The 13,046-nt window shown below is 57.0% G+C and overlaps 1 protein-coding gene across 1 annotated transcript in view; it reads left to right on the forward strand.

Annotated features, from left to right (window-relative positions):
- The window catches only part of LOC146808666 (anionic trypsin-2-like), a 70,821-nt gene that overhangs the window by 38,032 nt on the left and 19,743 nt on the right, over window positions 1-13,046 (forward strand). The window contains exon 4 of the mRNA XM_085615461.1: window positions 130-260. Coding sequence (XP_085471587.1) covers window positions 130-260 — 131 coding nt within the window. The remainder of the gene's footprint in view (window positions 1-129; window positions 261-13,046) is intronic.

Raw genomic sequence — 13,046 nt, forward strand, 5'->3', positions numbered from 1 at the left:
CTGGACATCAAAGTACCAGTGCGAGCAGGTGACGCCCGATGTGTGACGCCCGATGTGTGACACCCGATGTGTAACGCCTGATGTGTAACGCCCGATGTGTAACGCCTTGCTGTGTGTCTTTGTGCGCAGTGATGAACCCGGACCGCCTGCAGTGTGTGGACGTGCCCATCCTGAGCCACGCGGACTGCGAGAAGTCCTACCTTCTGACCAGCACCATGGTGTGTGCCGGCTACTTCGAGGGAGGCAAGGACGCCTGCCAGGTAACTGAGGGGTGCCCCATCCTGGCCAAACCCGTCCAGGACGGGTCCGAGCTCCTCTAGGCCCCACCCTAGAGAGCGCCTTCAGATGACCACTCATCCCACAGAAGCAAGGCCACCGGGGGTCTGGGAATGGGGAAGACACCAGAGTGTGATGAGCCGGGGGGGGGGGGGGGGGGGTGGACACCGGCGGAAGATGGAGTCCAGTCTAGGACAGGACCGGGGTACACGCAGCCAGGGAAGTGACAGTCCGGTCTGTGACAGGACCGGGGTACACGCAGCCAGGGAAGGGACAGTCCGGTCTGTGACAGGACCGGGGTACACGCAGCCAGGGAAGGGACAGTCCGGTCTGTGACAGGACCGGGGTACACGCAGCCAGGGAAGGGACATTCCGGTCTGTGACAGGCCCAGGAGAAGGGGGGATGGACACCGGCGGAAGGTAGAGTCCAGTCTAGGACAGGCCCGGGGGTACACGCAGCCAGGGAAGGGACAGTCCGGTCTGTGACAGGACCGGGGTACACGCAGCCAGGGAAGGGACACTCCGGTCTGTGACAGGCCCAGGAGAAGGGGGGATAGACACCGGCGGAAGGTAGAGTCCAGTCTAGGACAGGACCGGGGTACACGCAGCCAGGGAAGGGACAGTCCGGTCTATGACAGGACCGGGGTACACGCAGCCAGGGAAGGGACACTCCGGTCTGTGACAGGACCGGGGGTACACGCAGCCAGGGAAGTGACAGTCCGGTCTGTGACAGGCCCGGGGTACACGCAGCCAGGGAAGGGACAGTCCGGTCTGTGACAGGCCCATGAGAAGGGGGGATGGACACAGGGGAGTCAGAATCCAGAATGTGAATAGGATGACGGGGATAATGTCCAGTCTGTGATGAGGCCGCGGGGCGGTATAGACAAAGGGGGTTTAAAGTCAGGTCTGTGACAGAGTCGAGGGGCATACACAAAGGGTGATTTCGGGTCCAGTCTGTGACAGGGTCAGGAAGGGGTGAACAACAGTCCAGTCTGTGATAGGTCCGAGGTATAGACAATGGGGGAAGATGGAGTTCAGTCTGTGATGGGGCTGGGGGGAATAGAAAACAGGGGGAGTTATGGTCCAGCCTGTGACAGGGTCAGGAAGGGATGAACAACAGGGGGAGTTGGAGAGACTCCAGTCTGTGATGGGTCCGGGGGCCTAGACAAAGGTGGAGTTAGAGTGCAATCTGTGACTGAACCAGGCGAGGGGTGTGGACAATAGTGGGAGTTAAGAGTCCAATCTGTGACGGGGCAGGGGGGTATAGACGATGGGGAGAGTTGGAATCTAGTATGTGACGAGGCTGAGGGGGGTCTACAGACAACAGGTGGAGGGAGAGTCCATCATGTGACGGAGGGGGGAGTATAGACAACGGGGGAAGATGGAGTTCAGTCTGTGATGGCGCTGGGGGGAATAGACAACAGGGGGAGTCAGCGTCCCGTCTGTGGCATTGCTGGGGTGGGAATAGAAACCATGGGGGAGTCAGAGTCCAGTCTGTGATATTCCTGGGGTGGGAATAGAAAACACGGGGGAGTCAGAGTCCAGTCTGTGGCATTGCAGGGGGGGGGGAATAGAAAACACGGGGGAGTCAGAGTCCAGTCTGTGGCATTGCTGGGGTGGGAATAGAAAACACGGGGGAGTCAGAGTCCAGTCTGTGGCATTGCAGGGGGGGGGGAATAGAAAACACGGGGGAGTCAGAGTCCAGTCTGTGGCATTGCTGGGGGGGGGGAATAGAAAACATGGGGGAGTCAGAGTCCAGTCTGTGGCATTGCTGGGGTGGGAATAGAAAACACGGGGGAGTCAGAGTCCAGTCTGTGGCATTGCAGGGGGGGGGGAATAGAAAACACGGGGGAGTCAGAGTCCAGTCTGTGGCATTGCTGGGGGGGGGGAATAGAAAACATGGGGGAGTCAGAGTCCAGTCTGTGGCATTGCTGGGGTGGGTATAGAAAACATGGGGGAGTCAGAGTCCAGTCTGTGACATTGCTGGGGTGGGAATAGAAAACACGGGGGAGTCAGAGTCCAGTCTGTGGCATTGCTGGGGTGGGAATAGAAACCATGGGGGAGTCAGAGTCCAGTCTGTGATATTCCTGGGGTGGGAATAGAAAACATGGGGGAGTCAGAGTCCAGTCTGTGGCATTGCTGGGGTGGGTATAGAAAACATGGGGGAGTCAGAGTCCAGTCTGTGGCATTGCTGGGGTGGGTATAGAAAACACGGGGGAGTCAGAGTCCAGTCTGTGGCATTGCTGGGGTGGGTATAGAAAACATGGGGGAGTCAGAGTCCAGTCTGTGATATTCCTGGGGTGGGAATAGAAAACATGGGGGAGTCAGAGTCCAGTCTGTGGCATTGCTGGGGGGGGGGAATAGAAAACACGGGGGAGTCAGAGTCCAGTCTGTGGCATTGCTGGGGTGGGAATAGAAAACATGGGGGAGTCAGAGTCCAGTCTGTGGCATTGCTGGGGTGGGAATAGAAAACATGGGGGAGTCAGAGTCCAGTCTGTGGCATTGCTGGGGTGGGAATAGAAACCATGGGGGAGTCAGAGTCCAGTCTGTGATATTCCTGGGGTGGGAATAGAAAACACGGGGGAGTCAGAGTCCAGTCTGTGGCATTGCAGGGGGGGGGGAATAGAAACCATGGGGGAGTCAGAGTCCAGTCTGTGATATTCCTGGGGTGGGAATAGAAAACATGGGGGAGTCAGAGTCCAGTCTGTGGCATTGCTGGGGTGGGAATAGAAACCATGGGGGAGTCAGAGTCCAGTCTGTGATATTCCTGGGGTGGGAATAGAAAACACGGGGGAGTCAGAGTCCAGTCTGTGGCATTGCAGGGGGGGGGGAATAGAAAACACGGGGGAGTCAGAGTCCAGTCTGTGGCATTGCTGGGGTGGGAATAGAAAACACGGGGGAGTCAGAGTCCAGTCTGTGGCATTGCAGGGGGGGGGGAATAGAAACCATGGGGGAGTCAGAGTCCAGTCTGTGACATTGCTGGGGTGGGAATAGAAACCACGGGGGAGTCAGAGTCCAGTCTGTGACATTGCTGGGGTGGGTATAGAAAACACGGGGGAGTCAGAGTCCAGTCTGTGACATTGCTGGGGTGGGTATAGAAAACATGGGGGAGTCAGAGTCCAGTCTGTGACATTGCTGGGGTGGGAATAGAAAACACGGGGGAGTCAGAGTCCAGTCTGTGGCATTGCAGGGGGGGGGGAATAGAAAACACGGGGGAGTCAGAGTCCAGTCTGTGGCATTGCTGGGGTGGGAATAGAAAACACGGGGGAGTCAGAGTCCAGTCTGTGGCATTGCAGGGGGGGGGGAATAGAAAACACGGGGGAGTCAGAGTCCAGTCTGTGGCATTGCTGGGGTGGGAATAGAAAACACGGGGGAGTCAGAGTCCAGTCTGTGATATTCCTGGGGTGGGAATAGAAAACATGGGGGAGTCAGAGTCCAGTCTGTGGCATTGCTGGGGTGGGAATAGAAACCATGGGGGAGTCAGAGTCCAGTCTGTGATATTCCTGGGGTGGGAATAGAAAACACGGGGGAGTCAGAGTCCAGTCTGTGGCATTGCAGGGGGGGGGGAATAGAAAACACGGGGGAGTCAGAGTCCAGTCTGTGGCATTGCTGGGGTGGGAATAGAAAACACGGGGGAGTCAGAGTCCAGTCTGTGGCATTGCAGGGGGGGGGGAATAGAAACCATGGGGGAGTCAGAGTCCAGTCTGTGACATTGCTGGGGTGGGAATAGAAACCACGGGGGAGTCAGAGTCCAGTCTGTGACATTGCTGGGGTGGGTATAGAAAACACGGGGGAGTCAGAGTCCAGTCTGTGACATTGCTGGGGTGGGTATAGAAAACATGGGGGAGTCAGAGTCCAGTCTGTGACATTGCTGGGGTGGGAATAGAAAACACGGGGGAGTCAGAGTCCAGTCTGTGGCATTGCAGGGGGGGGGGAATAGAAAACACGGGGGAGTCAGAGTCCAGTCTGTGGCATTGCTGGGGTGGGAATAGAAAACACGGGGGAGTCAGAGTCCAGTCTGTGGCATTGCAGGGGGGGGGGAATAGAAAACACGGGGGAGTCAGAGTCCAGTCTGTGGCATTGCTGGGGTGGGAATAGAAAACACGGGGGAGTCAGAGTCCAGTCTGTGGCATTGCAGGGGGGGGGGAATAGAAAACACGGGGGAGTCAGAGTCCAGTCTGTGGCATTGCTGGGGTGGGAATAGAAAACACGGGGGAGTCAGAGTCCAGTCTGTGGCATTGCAGGGGGGGGGGAATAGAAAACACGGGGGAGTCAGAGTCCAGTCTGTGGCATTGCTGGGGTGGGAATAGAAAACACGGGGGAGTCAGAGTCCAGTCTGTGGCATTGCAGGGGGGGGGGGAATAGAAAACACGGGGGAGTCAGAGTCCAGTCTGTGGCATTGCTGGGGTGGGAATAGAAAACACGGGGGAGTCAGAGTCCAGTCTGTGGCATTGCAGGGGGGGGGGAATAGAAAACACGGGGGAGTCAGAGTCCAGTCTGTGGCATTGCTGGGGGGGGGGAATAGAAAACATGGGGGAGTCAGAGTCCAGTCTGTGGCATTGCTGGGGTGGGAATAGAAAACACGGGGGAGTCAGAGTCCAGTCTGTGGCATTGCAGGGGGGGGGGAATAGAAAACACGGGGGAGTCAGAGTCCAGTCTGTGGCATTGCTGGGGGGGGGGAATAGAAAACATGGGGGAGTCAGAGTCCAGTCTGTGACATTTCTGGGGTGGGAATAGAAAACACGGGGGAGTCAGAGTCCAGTCTGTGGCATTGCAGGGGGGGGGGAATAGAAAACACGGGGGAGTCAGAGTCCAGTCTGTGGCATTGCTGGGGGGGGGGAATAGAAAACATGGGGGAGTCAGAGTCCAGTCTGTGACATTTCTGGGGTGGGAATAGAAACCACGGGGGAGTCAGAGTCCAGTCTGTGACATTGCTGGGGTGGGTATAGAAAACACGGGGGAGTCAGAGTCCAGTCTGTGGCATTGCTGGGGTGGGAATAGAAACCACGGGGGAGTCAGAGTCCAGTCTGTGGCATTGCTGGGGTGGGAATAGAAAACACGGGGGAGTCAGAGTCCAGTCTGTGGCATTGCAGGGGGGGGGGGAATAGAAAACACGGGGGAGTCAGAGTCCAGTCTGTGACATTGCTGGGGTGGGTATAGAAACCACGGGGGAGTCAGAGTCCAGTCTGTGGCATTGCTGGGGTGGGAATAGAAACCATGGGGGAGTCAGAGTCCAGTCTGTGACATTGCTGGGGTGGGAATAGAAACCACGGGGGAGTCAGAGTCCAGTCTGTGACATTGCTGGGGTGGGTATAGAAAACATGGGGGAGTCAGAGTCCAGTCTGTGACATTGCTGGGGTGGGTATAGAAAACATGGGGGAGTCAGAGTCCAGTCTGTGACATTGCTGGGGTGGGAATAGAAAACACGGGGGAGTCAGAGTCCAGTCTGTGGCATTGCAGGGGGGGGGGAATAGCAAACACGGGGGAGTCAGAGTCCAGTCTGTGACATTGCTGGGGTGGGAATAGAAACCATGGGGGAGTCAGAGTCCAGTCTGTGACTGAGCTAGAAGTATACACAACGAGGGAAGTCAGAGTCCAATCTATGACAGGTTCTGGGGGGTATAGACAATTTGGTTAGTTACAGTCCAGTCTGTGACAAGGTCAGGTGGGAAGCTCTTGGAGCATACCATATCCAATACATTTCTCTATCAATTCCAGAAAAAAATTAAAACACAACCTTCTCAAACAAGTCCCTGAAAGACTAATAGCAGATACCTACTACAAGGCCAACAACGGTCACCTGAAAACTGACCTCATCTTCTACTCTACACACCCTGCAACGTGGAGAGACGCCTTCCTACTTCACCTGCATATCACAAAATCATCAACAATTGGTCCTGGAATTAAACTCCCAACCGCCCCTTCCAAAGCTTTAGAGGGGAGATCTCCATTGCTAACTCCAGAACAGGGATCATACGAATCCAAGCATCCAGCCAACACCTCACCATCTTTGATCGACACTTCCCGTCGCTTCTTGCCTCACTAATACAAGTTGTTTCTACCATCAACCGTCCCCTCTTCCCACCTTCCTTGACAGTCAGTCCCCAACTCACCTCCCCCCAGGACTCCTCTACCACTCAAGCCACCGCTGCTGCCCCTCACGCCACACCATAGTCCACGGAGTGTCAATCCATCCAACATCCCACACACCCTTACACTTGATCACACGACCATGCTGCTCCTCGACATGCTTACTAGAAATGAGCGCGCCAGCCCGGCTTCCAGTCCTTGCACTACTCTTCCCCTCTCAATCTCGACTCTCCTTACTCAACTCTCTGAACCCAAACTAACCCCCCTTCCTCCCAACTCGGTGACTCTGCCCCCTGCTCCTCCTTTGTGGATCGCCTGTCCAACCTGGACACGACGCCCCATATTCACCCCTCCCCTTCCAACTAAACCACCCCTTCCTCCTCCCCTGCTGATCGCCTGCCCACCTTGAGACCCTTCGCTTGTGCAGCCTCCTTGATGCTCTCAACCGGCGCTCGAGTTTAAAAGAACACAAACTTGACTCCCAAACCATGGACCTCTTTCATTTAAAACCTAGTCTTGCAAACATGATTATGTCCCAATCCTGGACACCGCCCTGAGAACAGGGAACCGCTCTCCCCAAAACAGATCTCCTACGACAACCAATACACCATCATGTCCACTTTACGCCTTAGCCGACAATCCCACAGGCTCCTGAGCCCTCGAGCCCCTATCCCCCTTGAAAGCAGAATCACTCAGCAAGTCCTACAGACCTCAAGCCTCGCTCTAGAATCCCTGTAATCTTGGGCACAAACTGGTTCCCCTGATTCCGCGCATCACCCAGACCACCCGCCCAGTACACCACTAACCAGACTCTACACCCCATGAACACTAGTCCCAGCTCTCTATCCGGCGCGCTCATTAACTGCCGATCAGCAGCGAGACGCCACGAACTAGCCAAAATGAGACTGGAGGACGACATTGACTTTTAATTTCTGACTGAAAGCTGGCTCAACGAACACTCCACCCCATTGCTAGACCCGCTCAGGGTGGAACACTCCATCCCACTGCCAAACCTGCTCGGAGTGGGACACTCCACCCCACTGCCAAACCTGCTCGGAGTGGGACACTCCACCCCACTGCTAGACCTGCTCGGAGGGGGCCACTCCACCCCACTGCTAGACCCGCTCAGGGTGGAACACTCCACCCCACTGCTAGACCTGCTCAGGGTGGAACACTCCACCCCACTGCTAGACCCGCTTGGAGTGGGACACTCCACCCCACTGCCAGACCTGCTCGGAGTGGGACACTCCATCCCACTGCCAGACCTGCTCGGAGTGGGACACTCCACCCCACTGCTAGACCTGCTCGGAGTGGGACACTCCACCCCACTGCCAGACCTGCTCGGAGTGGGACACTCCACCCCACTGCCAGACCTGCTCGGAGTGGGACACTCCACCCCACTGCCAGACCTGCTCGGAGTGGGACACTCCACCCCACTGCTAGACCTGCTCGGAGTGGGACACTCCACCCCACTGCTAGACCTGCTCGGAGTGGGACACTCCACCCCACTGCTAGACCTGCTCGGAGGGGGCCACTCCACCCCACTGCTAGACCTGCTCGGAGTGGGACACTCCACCCCACTGCTAGACCTGCTCGGAGTGGGCCACTCCACCCCACTGCTAGACCTGCTCGGAGTGGGCCACTCCACCCCACTGCTAGACCTGCTCGGAGTGGGACACTCCACCCCACTGCCAGACCTGCTCGGAGTGGGACACTCCACCCCACTGCTAGACCTGCTCGGAGTGGGACACTCCACCCCACTGCTAGACCTGCTCGGAGTGGGACACTCCACCCCACTGCTAGACCTGCTCGGAGTGGGACACTCCACCCCACTGCCAGACCTGCTCGGAGTGGGACACTCCACCCCACTGCAAGACCTGCTCGGAGTGGGACACTCCACCCCACTGCCAGACCTGCTCGGAGTGGGACACTCCACCCCACTGCTAGACCCGCTCGGAGTGGGCCACTCCACCCCACTGCTAGACCCGCTCGGAGTGGGACACTCCACCCCACTGCTAGACCTGCTCGGAGTGGGACACTCCACCCCACTGCTAGACCCGCTCGGAGTGGGACACTCCACCCCACTGCTAGACCCGCTCGGAGTGGGACACTCCACCCCACTGCTAGACCCGCTCGGAGGGGGCCACTCCACCCCACTGCTAGACCTGCTCGGAGTGGGACACTCCACCCCACTGCTAGACCTGCTCGGAGTGGGCCACTCCACCCCACTGCTAGACCTGCTCGGAGTGGGACACTCCACCCCACTGCTAGACCTGCTCGGAGTGGGACACTCCACCCCACTGCCAGACCTGCTCGGAGTGGGACACTCCACCCCACTGCTAGACCTGCTCGGAGTGGGACACTCCACCCCACTGCTAGACCTGCTCGGAGTGGGACACTCCACCCCACTGCTAGACCTGCTCGGAGTGGGACACTCCACCCCACTGCCAGACCTGCTCGGAGTGGGACACTCCACCCCACTGCAAGACCTGCTCGGAGTGGGACACTCCACCCCACTGCCAGACCTGCTCGGAGTGGGACACTCCACCCCACTGCTAGACCCGCTCGGAGTGGGCCACTCCACCCCACTGCTAGACCCGCTCGGAGTGGGACACTCCACCCCACTGCTAGACCTGCTCGGAGTGGGACACTCCACCCCACTGCTAGACCCGCTCGGAGTGGGACACTCCACCCCACTGCTAGACCCGCTCGGAGTGGGACACTCCACCCCACTGCTAGACCCGCTCGGAGTGGGCCACTCCACCCCACTGCTAGACCCGCTCGGAGTGGGACACTCCACCCCACTGCTAGACCTGCTCGGAGTGGGACACTCCACCCCACTGCTAGACCCGCTCGGAGTGGGACACTCCACCCCACTGCTAGACCCGCTCGGAGTGGGACACTCCACCCCACTGCTAGACCCGCTCGGAGTGGGACACTCCACCCCACTGCCAGACCCGCTCGGAGTGGGACACTCCACCCCACTGCTAGACCCGCTCGGAGTGGGACACTCCACCCCACTGCCAGACCCGCTCGGAGTGGGCCACTCCACCCCACTGCTAGACCCGCTCGGAGTGGGACACTCCACCCCACTGCTAGACCTGCTCGGAGTGGGACACTCCACCCCACTGCTAGACCCGCTCGGAGTGGGACACTCCACCCCACTGCTAGACCCGCTCGGAGTGGGCCACTCCACCCCACTGCTAGACCCGCTCGGAGTGGGACACTCCACCCCACTGCTAGACCCGCTCGGAGTGGGACACTCCACCCCACTGCAAGACCTGCTCGGAGTGGGACACTCCACCCCACTGCCAGACCTGCTCGGAGTGGGACACTCCACCCCACTGCTAGACCCGCTCGGAGTGGGACACTCCACCCCACTGCTAGACCCGCTCGGAGTGGGACACTCCACCCCACTGCAAGACCTGCTCAGAGTGGGACACTCCACCCCACTGCCAGACCTGCTCGGAGTGGGACACTCCACCCCACTGCTAGACCCGCTCGGAGTGGGCCACTCCACCCCACTGCCAGACCTGCTCGGAGTGGGACACTCCACCCCACTGCTAGACCCGCTCGGAGTGGGACACTCCACCCCACTGCTAGACCCGCTCGGAGTGGGCCACTCCACCCCACTGCTAGACCCGCTCGGAGTGGGACACTCCACCCCACTGCTAGACCCGCTCGGAGTGGGACACTCCACCCCACTGCTAGACCCGCTCGGAGTGGGACACTCCACCCCACTGCTAGACCCGCTCGGAGTGGGACACTCCACCCCACTGCCAGACCCGCTCGGAGTGGGACACTCCACCCCACTGCTAGACCCGCTCGGAGTGGGCTAGCGATCATCAACAAAGAAGAAATTCACCTCATCGCACTACAACCCATGAATGTCTGGACCATCGAATACCTAAAACCACCACTCCCATCAAACTCCATACTATCTACCACCCCCCTGGTGATCTTCGCTGAAGAATTAACTGACTTCATCACACATCACTCCCTAACTTACTTCATTCACATTTTCCTTGGTGACTTTAACCTACACTGGTACGAGAATGCTGATAGCACAGTCCTTAGCTTAACCAACTATCTTGATACCAATGACTTCAAACAACTATGCCCCTACCAACGAGAAAGGCTCTACTCTTGATGCCATAGTCTCCAAAAAAACCCTCCCTGGGCCCAACCTGTAACCACCACGTCCCAATAAAATCTGAATTTAATCAGGATAGCCATCAGCCCAAAATCACTGGTAAGTAGACAGACTTCAGACGTATGACTGAAAATAACGATCTTCAAAACAATAGCAAACTTGAAGCTTTCCACCCACACTTCCGACCCAATGCCCTGACCCCTAGTACAGAATCTCAGCCATATCATCTCCCCGCTCTGGACCAAAATCATTAATTCCTCTCTGTCGGAAAGTAGGATCTGCTTCTATGGTTACCCCCCCCCCCCTTCTGCCTGGTGCTAAGCTGTATTTGACTAGTCTGACAGGGATCCTGCTAATCAGGACCCCAGTCAATCTGCTCTCTCCATAACTTGTTGTGTTCAGTACTTAGGTACACTCCAGATTGGATACTGGGGTACCCTTATCAGTCCCTAGTGTACGGTTCTATGGTACCCAGGGCATAGGTACCCCAGAGGTCTCCCCTGGGCTGAAGCCTACATTATGCCACCCATTGGAGACAATGCAAAATGGATCTGCAGGCCGGCCATTGCAGCCTGTGTAAGCCAGTGCTTGCACCACTTACTTAAGATATAGGTTTCCTATATCTAAGGGTCACTGCACTTAAATCCTATAAGTAACCCCTATAGCAGGGCTTTGCAATCCTGAAGGCAGGGTGCGTGGTTCCAAGTGAGAGGGTACCCCTGCAGCCTACTGAATCCATTCTCCCAGATTGTCAGTGAAGCACCATATAATATATGGAGGGGCACCGGATAATTATGCGATGACCATCTCAAAAACGACTACAAAGAATCCTATCATGTTTGGTATCAAAAATTGCAAATCATACTCCCACACCGTTTGGTGGTATGATTCCGTTAGGCTCTCAGTGTTCCCGGTGCCAACCTTCTAGACCCACACAGCACAAAATGGTTGCTGTTGATCAGAGACACATTTCTGCCCTCCTGCTGCGGAGCCAAACTCGAGCAGGGGAAGGCAGAACAATGGGCATCCTGTCACAGGGAGGTGTGACCACCTCCCAGACAGGATTTAGTGTATTGGGACCGGGTGGGACACTTGCTAGCGCCAGAAAGTCTGCATGAGGGGCACACTTGGTGTCCCCATGCATAGTCCAGTTCAAACCAGTCCTGGGAGCCGTTGGCTCCTGCTCTGGTGCGAAACTGGACAAAGGACATGGATGTAACCTCCCCCCTGGGACGGTCCCCTGAATATTCCCAACCCTTTTCCTAGGGTACTTATGGGTTACCTGGGTGTAAGTCGCTAGATTCGTCGTGGGATAAGATTCAGATCAGACACCACTACTCTTCTACCGTCTGTGCACTCTGGACTTCACTTGACTTCATTTGGGCTCGACTTCGTCTCCCTTCCAGTCAGCTTCATCGTCTGTGCCTGTACATAATACAGGAACCTCCCAAGGCCTGTGAAGCATCAAAGACACCTGAAGGAATCTCCTTTGGAGTGAAGGAGTCACTCTCCTGCATTCGCAGGCACCGCAACTAAGTCGACCGGTCTGCTGAACCTGAGCCCCTTCGGACTCCGTAAGGTTCTGCAACACAGGTGGTGGTTTTCCACAGCTCCTTAGGCCTGCCCTGCCCTCTCACCAAGTTTGAAGCCAGCATCCCTCATGGGGATTGCAATAACTGAACCACTGTGCAGCGTGTCCAACTTGCAGTTGAAAAGACTTGTTGGCTTCTTTTCAAGAAGATCTTCGGGCTCCACGTAGCCCCAACCTCGAGCACCTCCAGTGATCAGAATCTTCAGCCACACCGTATCATGTGCATCGCGGCCTGCATCTTTTGGTGAGAGCTTGAGGTCCTCTCATAACTCCAGTGCCTCCGGCCTGTGGGTCCACTTGAGGGTCACACTTGTTTGTTTTGGGCTCCCCTGATTGCTCGGGCCTGCCCTGACACCCCTGCCTTTGGTGGGTCCCCTGGACCTGCTGGTCCCGACTTTGCTCCTTCTTTGATTCCTGCATGGCTTGCCTTTGCCAAGGCTTGTTGGTGCTCCCGCCGGACACCGACACCCTCAGCACTTGACATCCTTCTTTGGACAGCTCGTGCACGGCTCCTGGTCTTCCTCCGCGTCGCCCGGTCCTCACAGCTGCAGAGTCAAGGCCATCATCATCCATATTGCAATATCCGACCTCGGAGGTCATTCGTCTTCAATTCTCCTGGCCACCCCTGAGTGACACAGACACTGTCCACTCTACTTGCAGATACCTCCTTGTATTCCACCGAATACTTTCTCCTTCTTCAGCAGCGGTACTTTCCTGAAGTCCTCCTTTGGGTTCGACAGCAGTTTCTGACACCACTTCACACATATGCACCCGGCTTCCCTGGTGTAGGTAACATGAGTACCAGGGTATCCACGGGTCGGTGGCTCTCCAACCCTCCGTCTTCCACTGGGTTTGTTCAGGGTCCACTGGGAAGGATCCTTAATCTTTAAAAACCCAACTGTGACTTGCACATTGAGTTGTACGGAGCACGTGGTT

The sequence above is a fragment of the Triturus cristatus genome, chromosome 7, assembly GCF_964204655.1.
Source record: "Triturus cristatus chromosome 7, aTriCri1.1, whole genome shotgun sequence".
Lineage (NCBI taxonomy): Eukaryota > Metazoa > Chordata > Amphibia > Caudata > Salamandridae > Triturus > Triturus cristatus.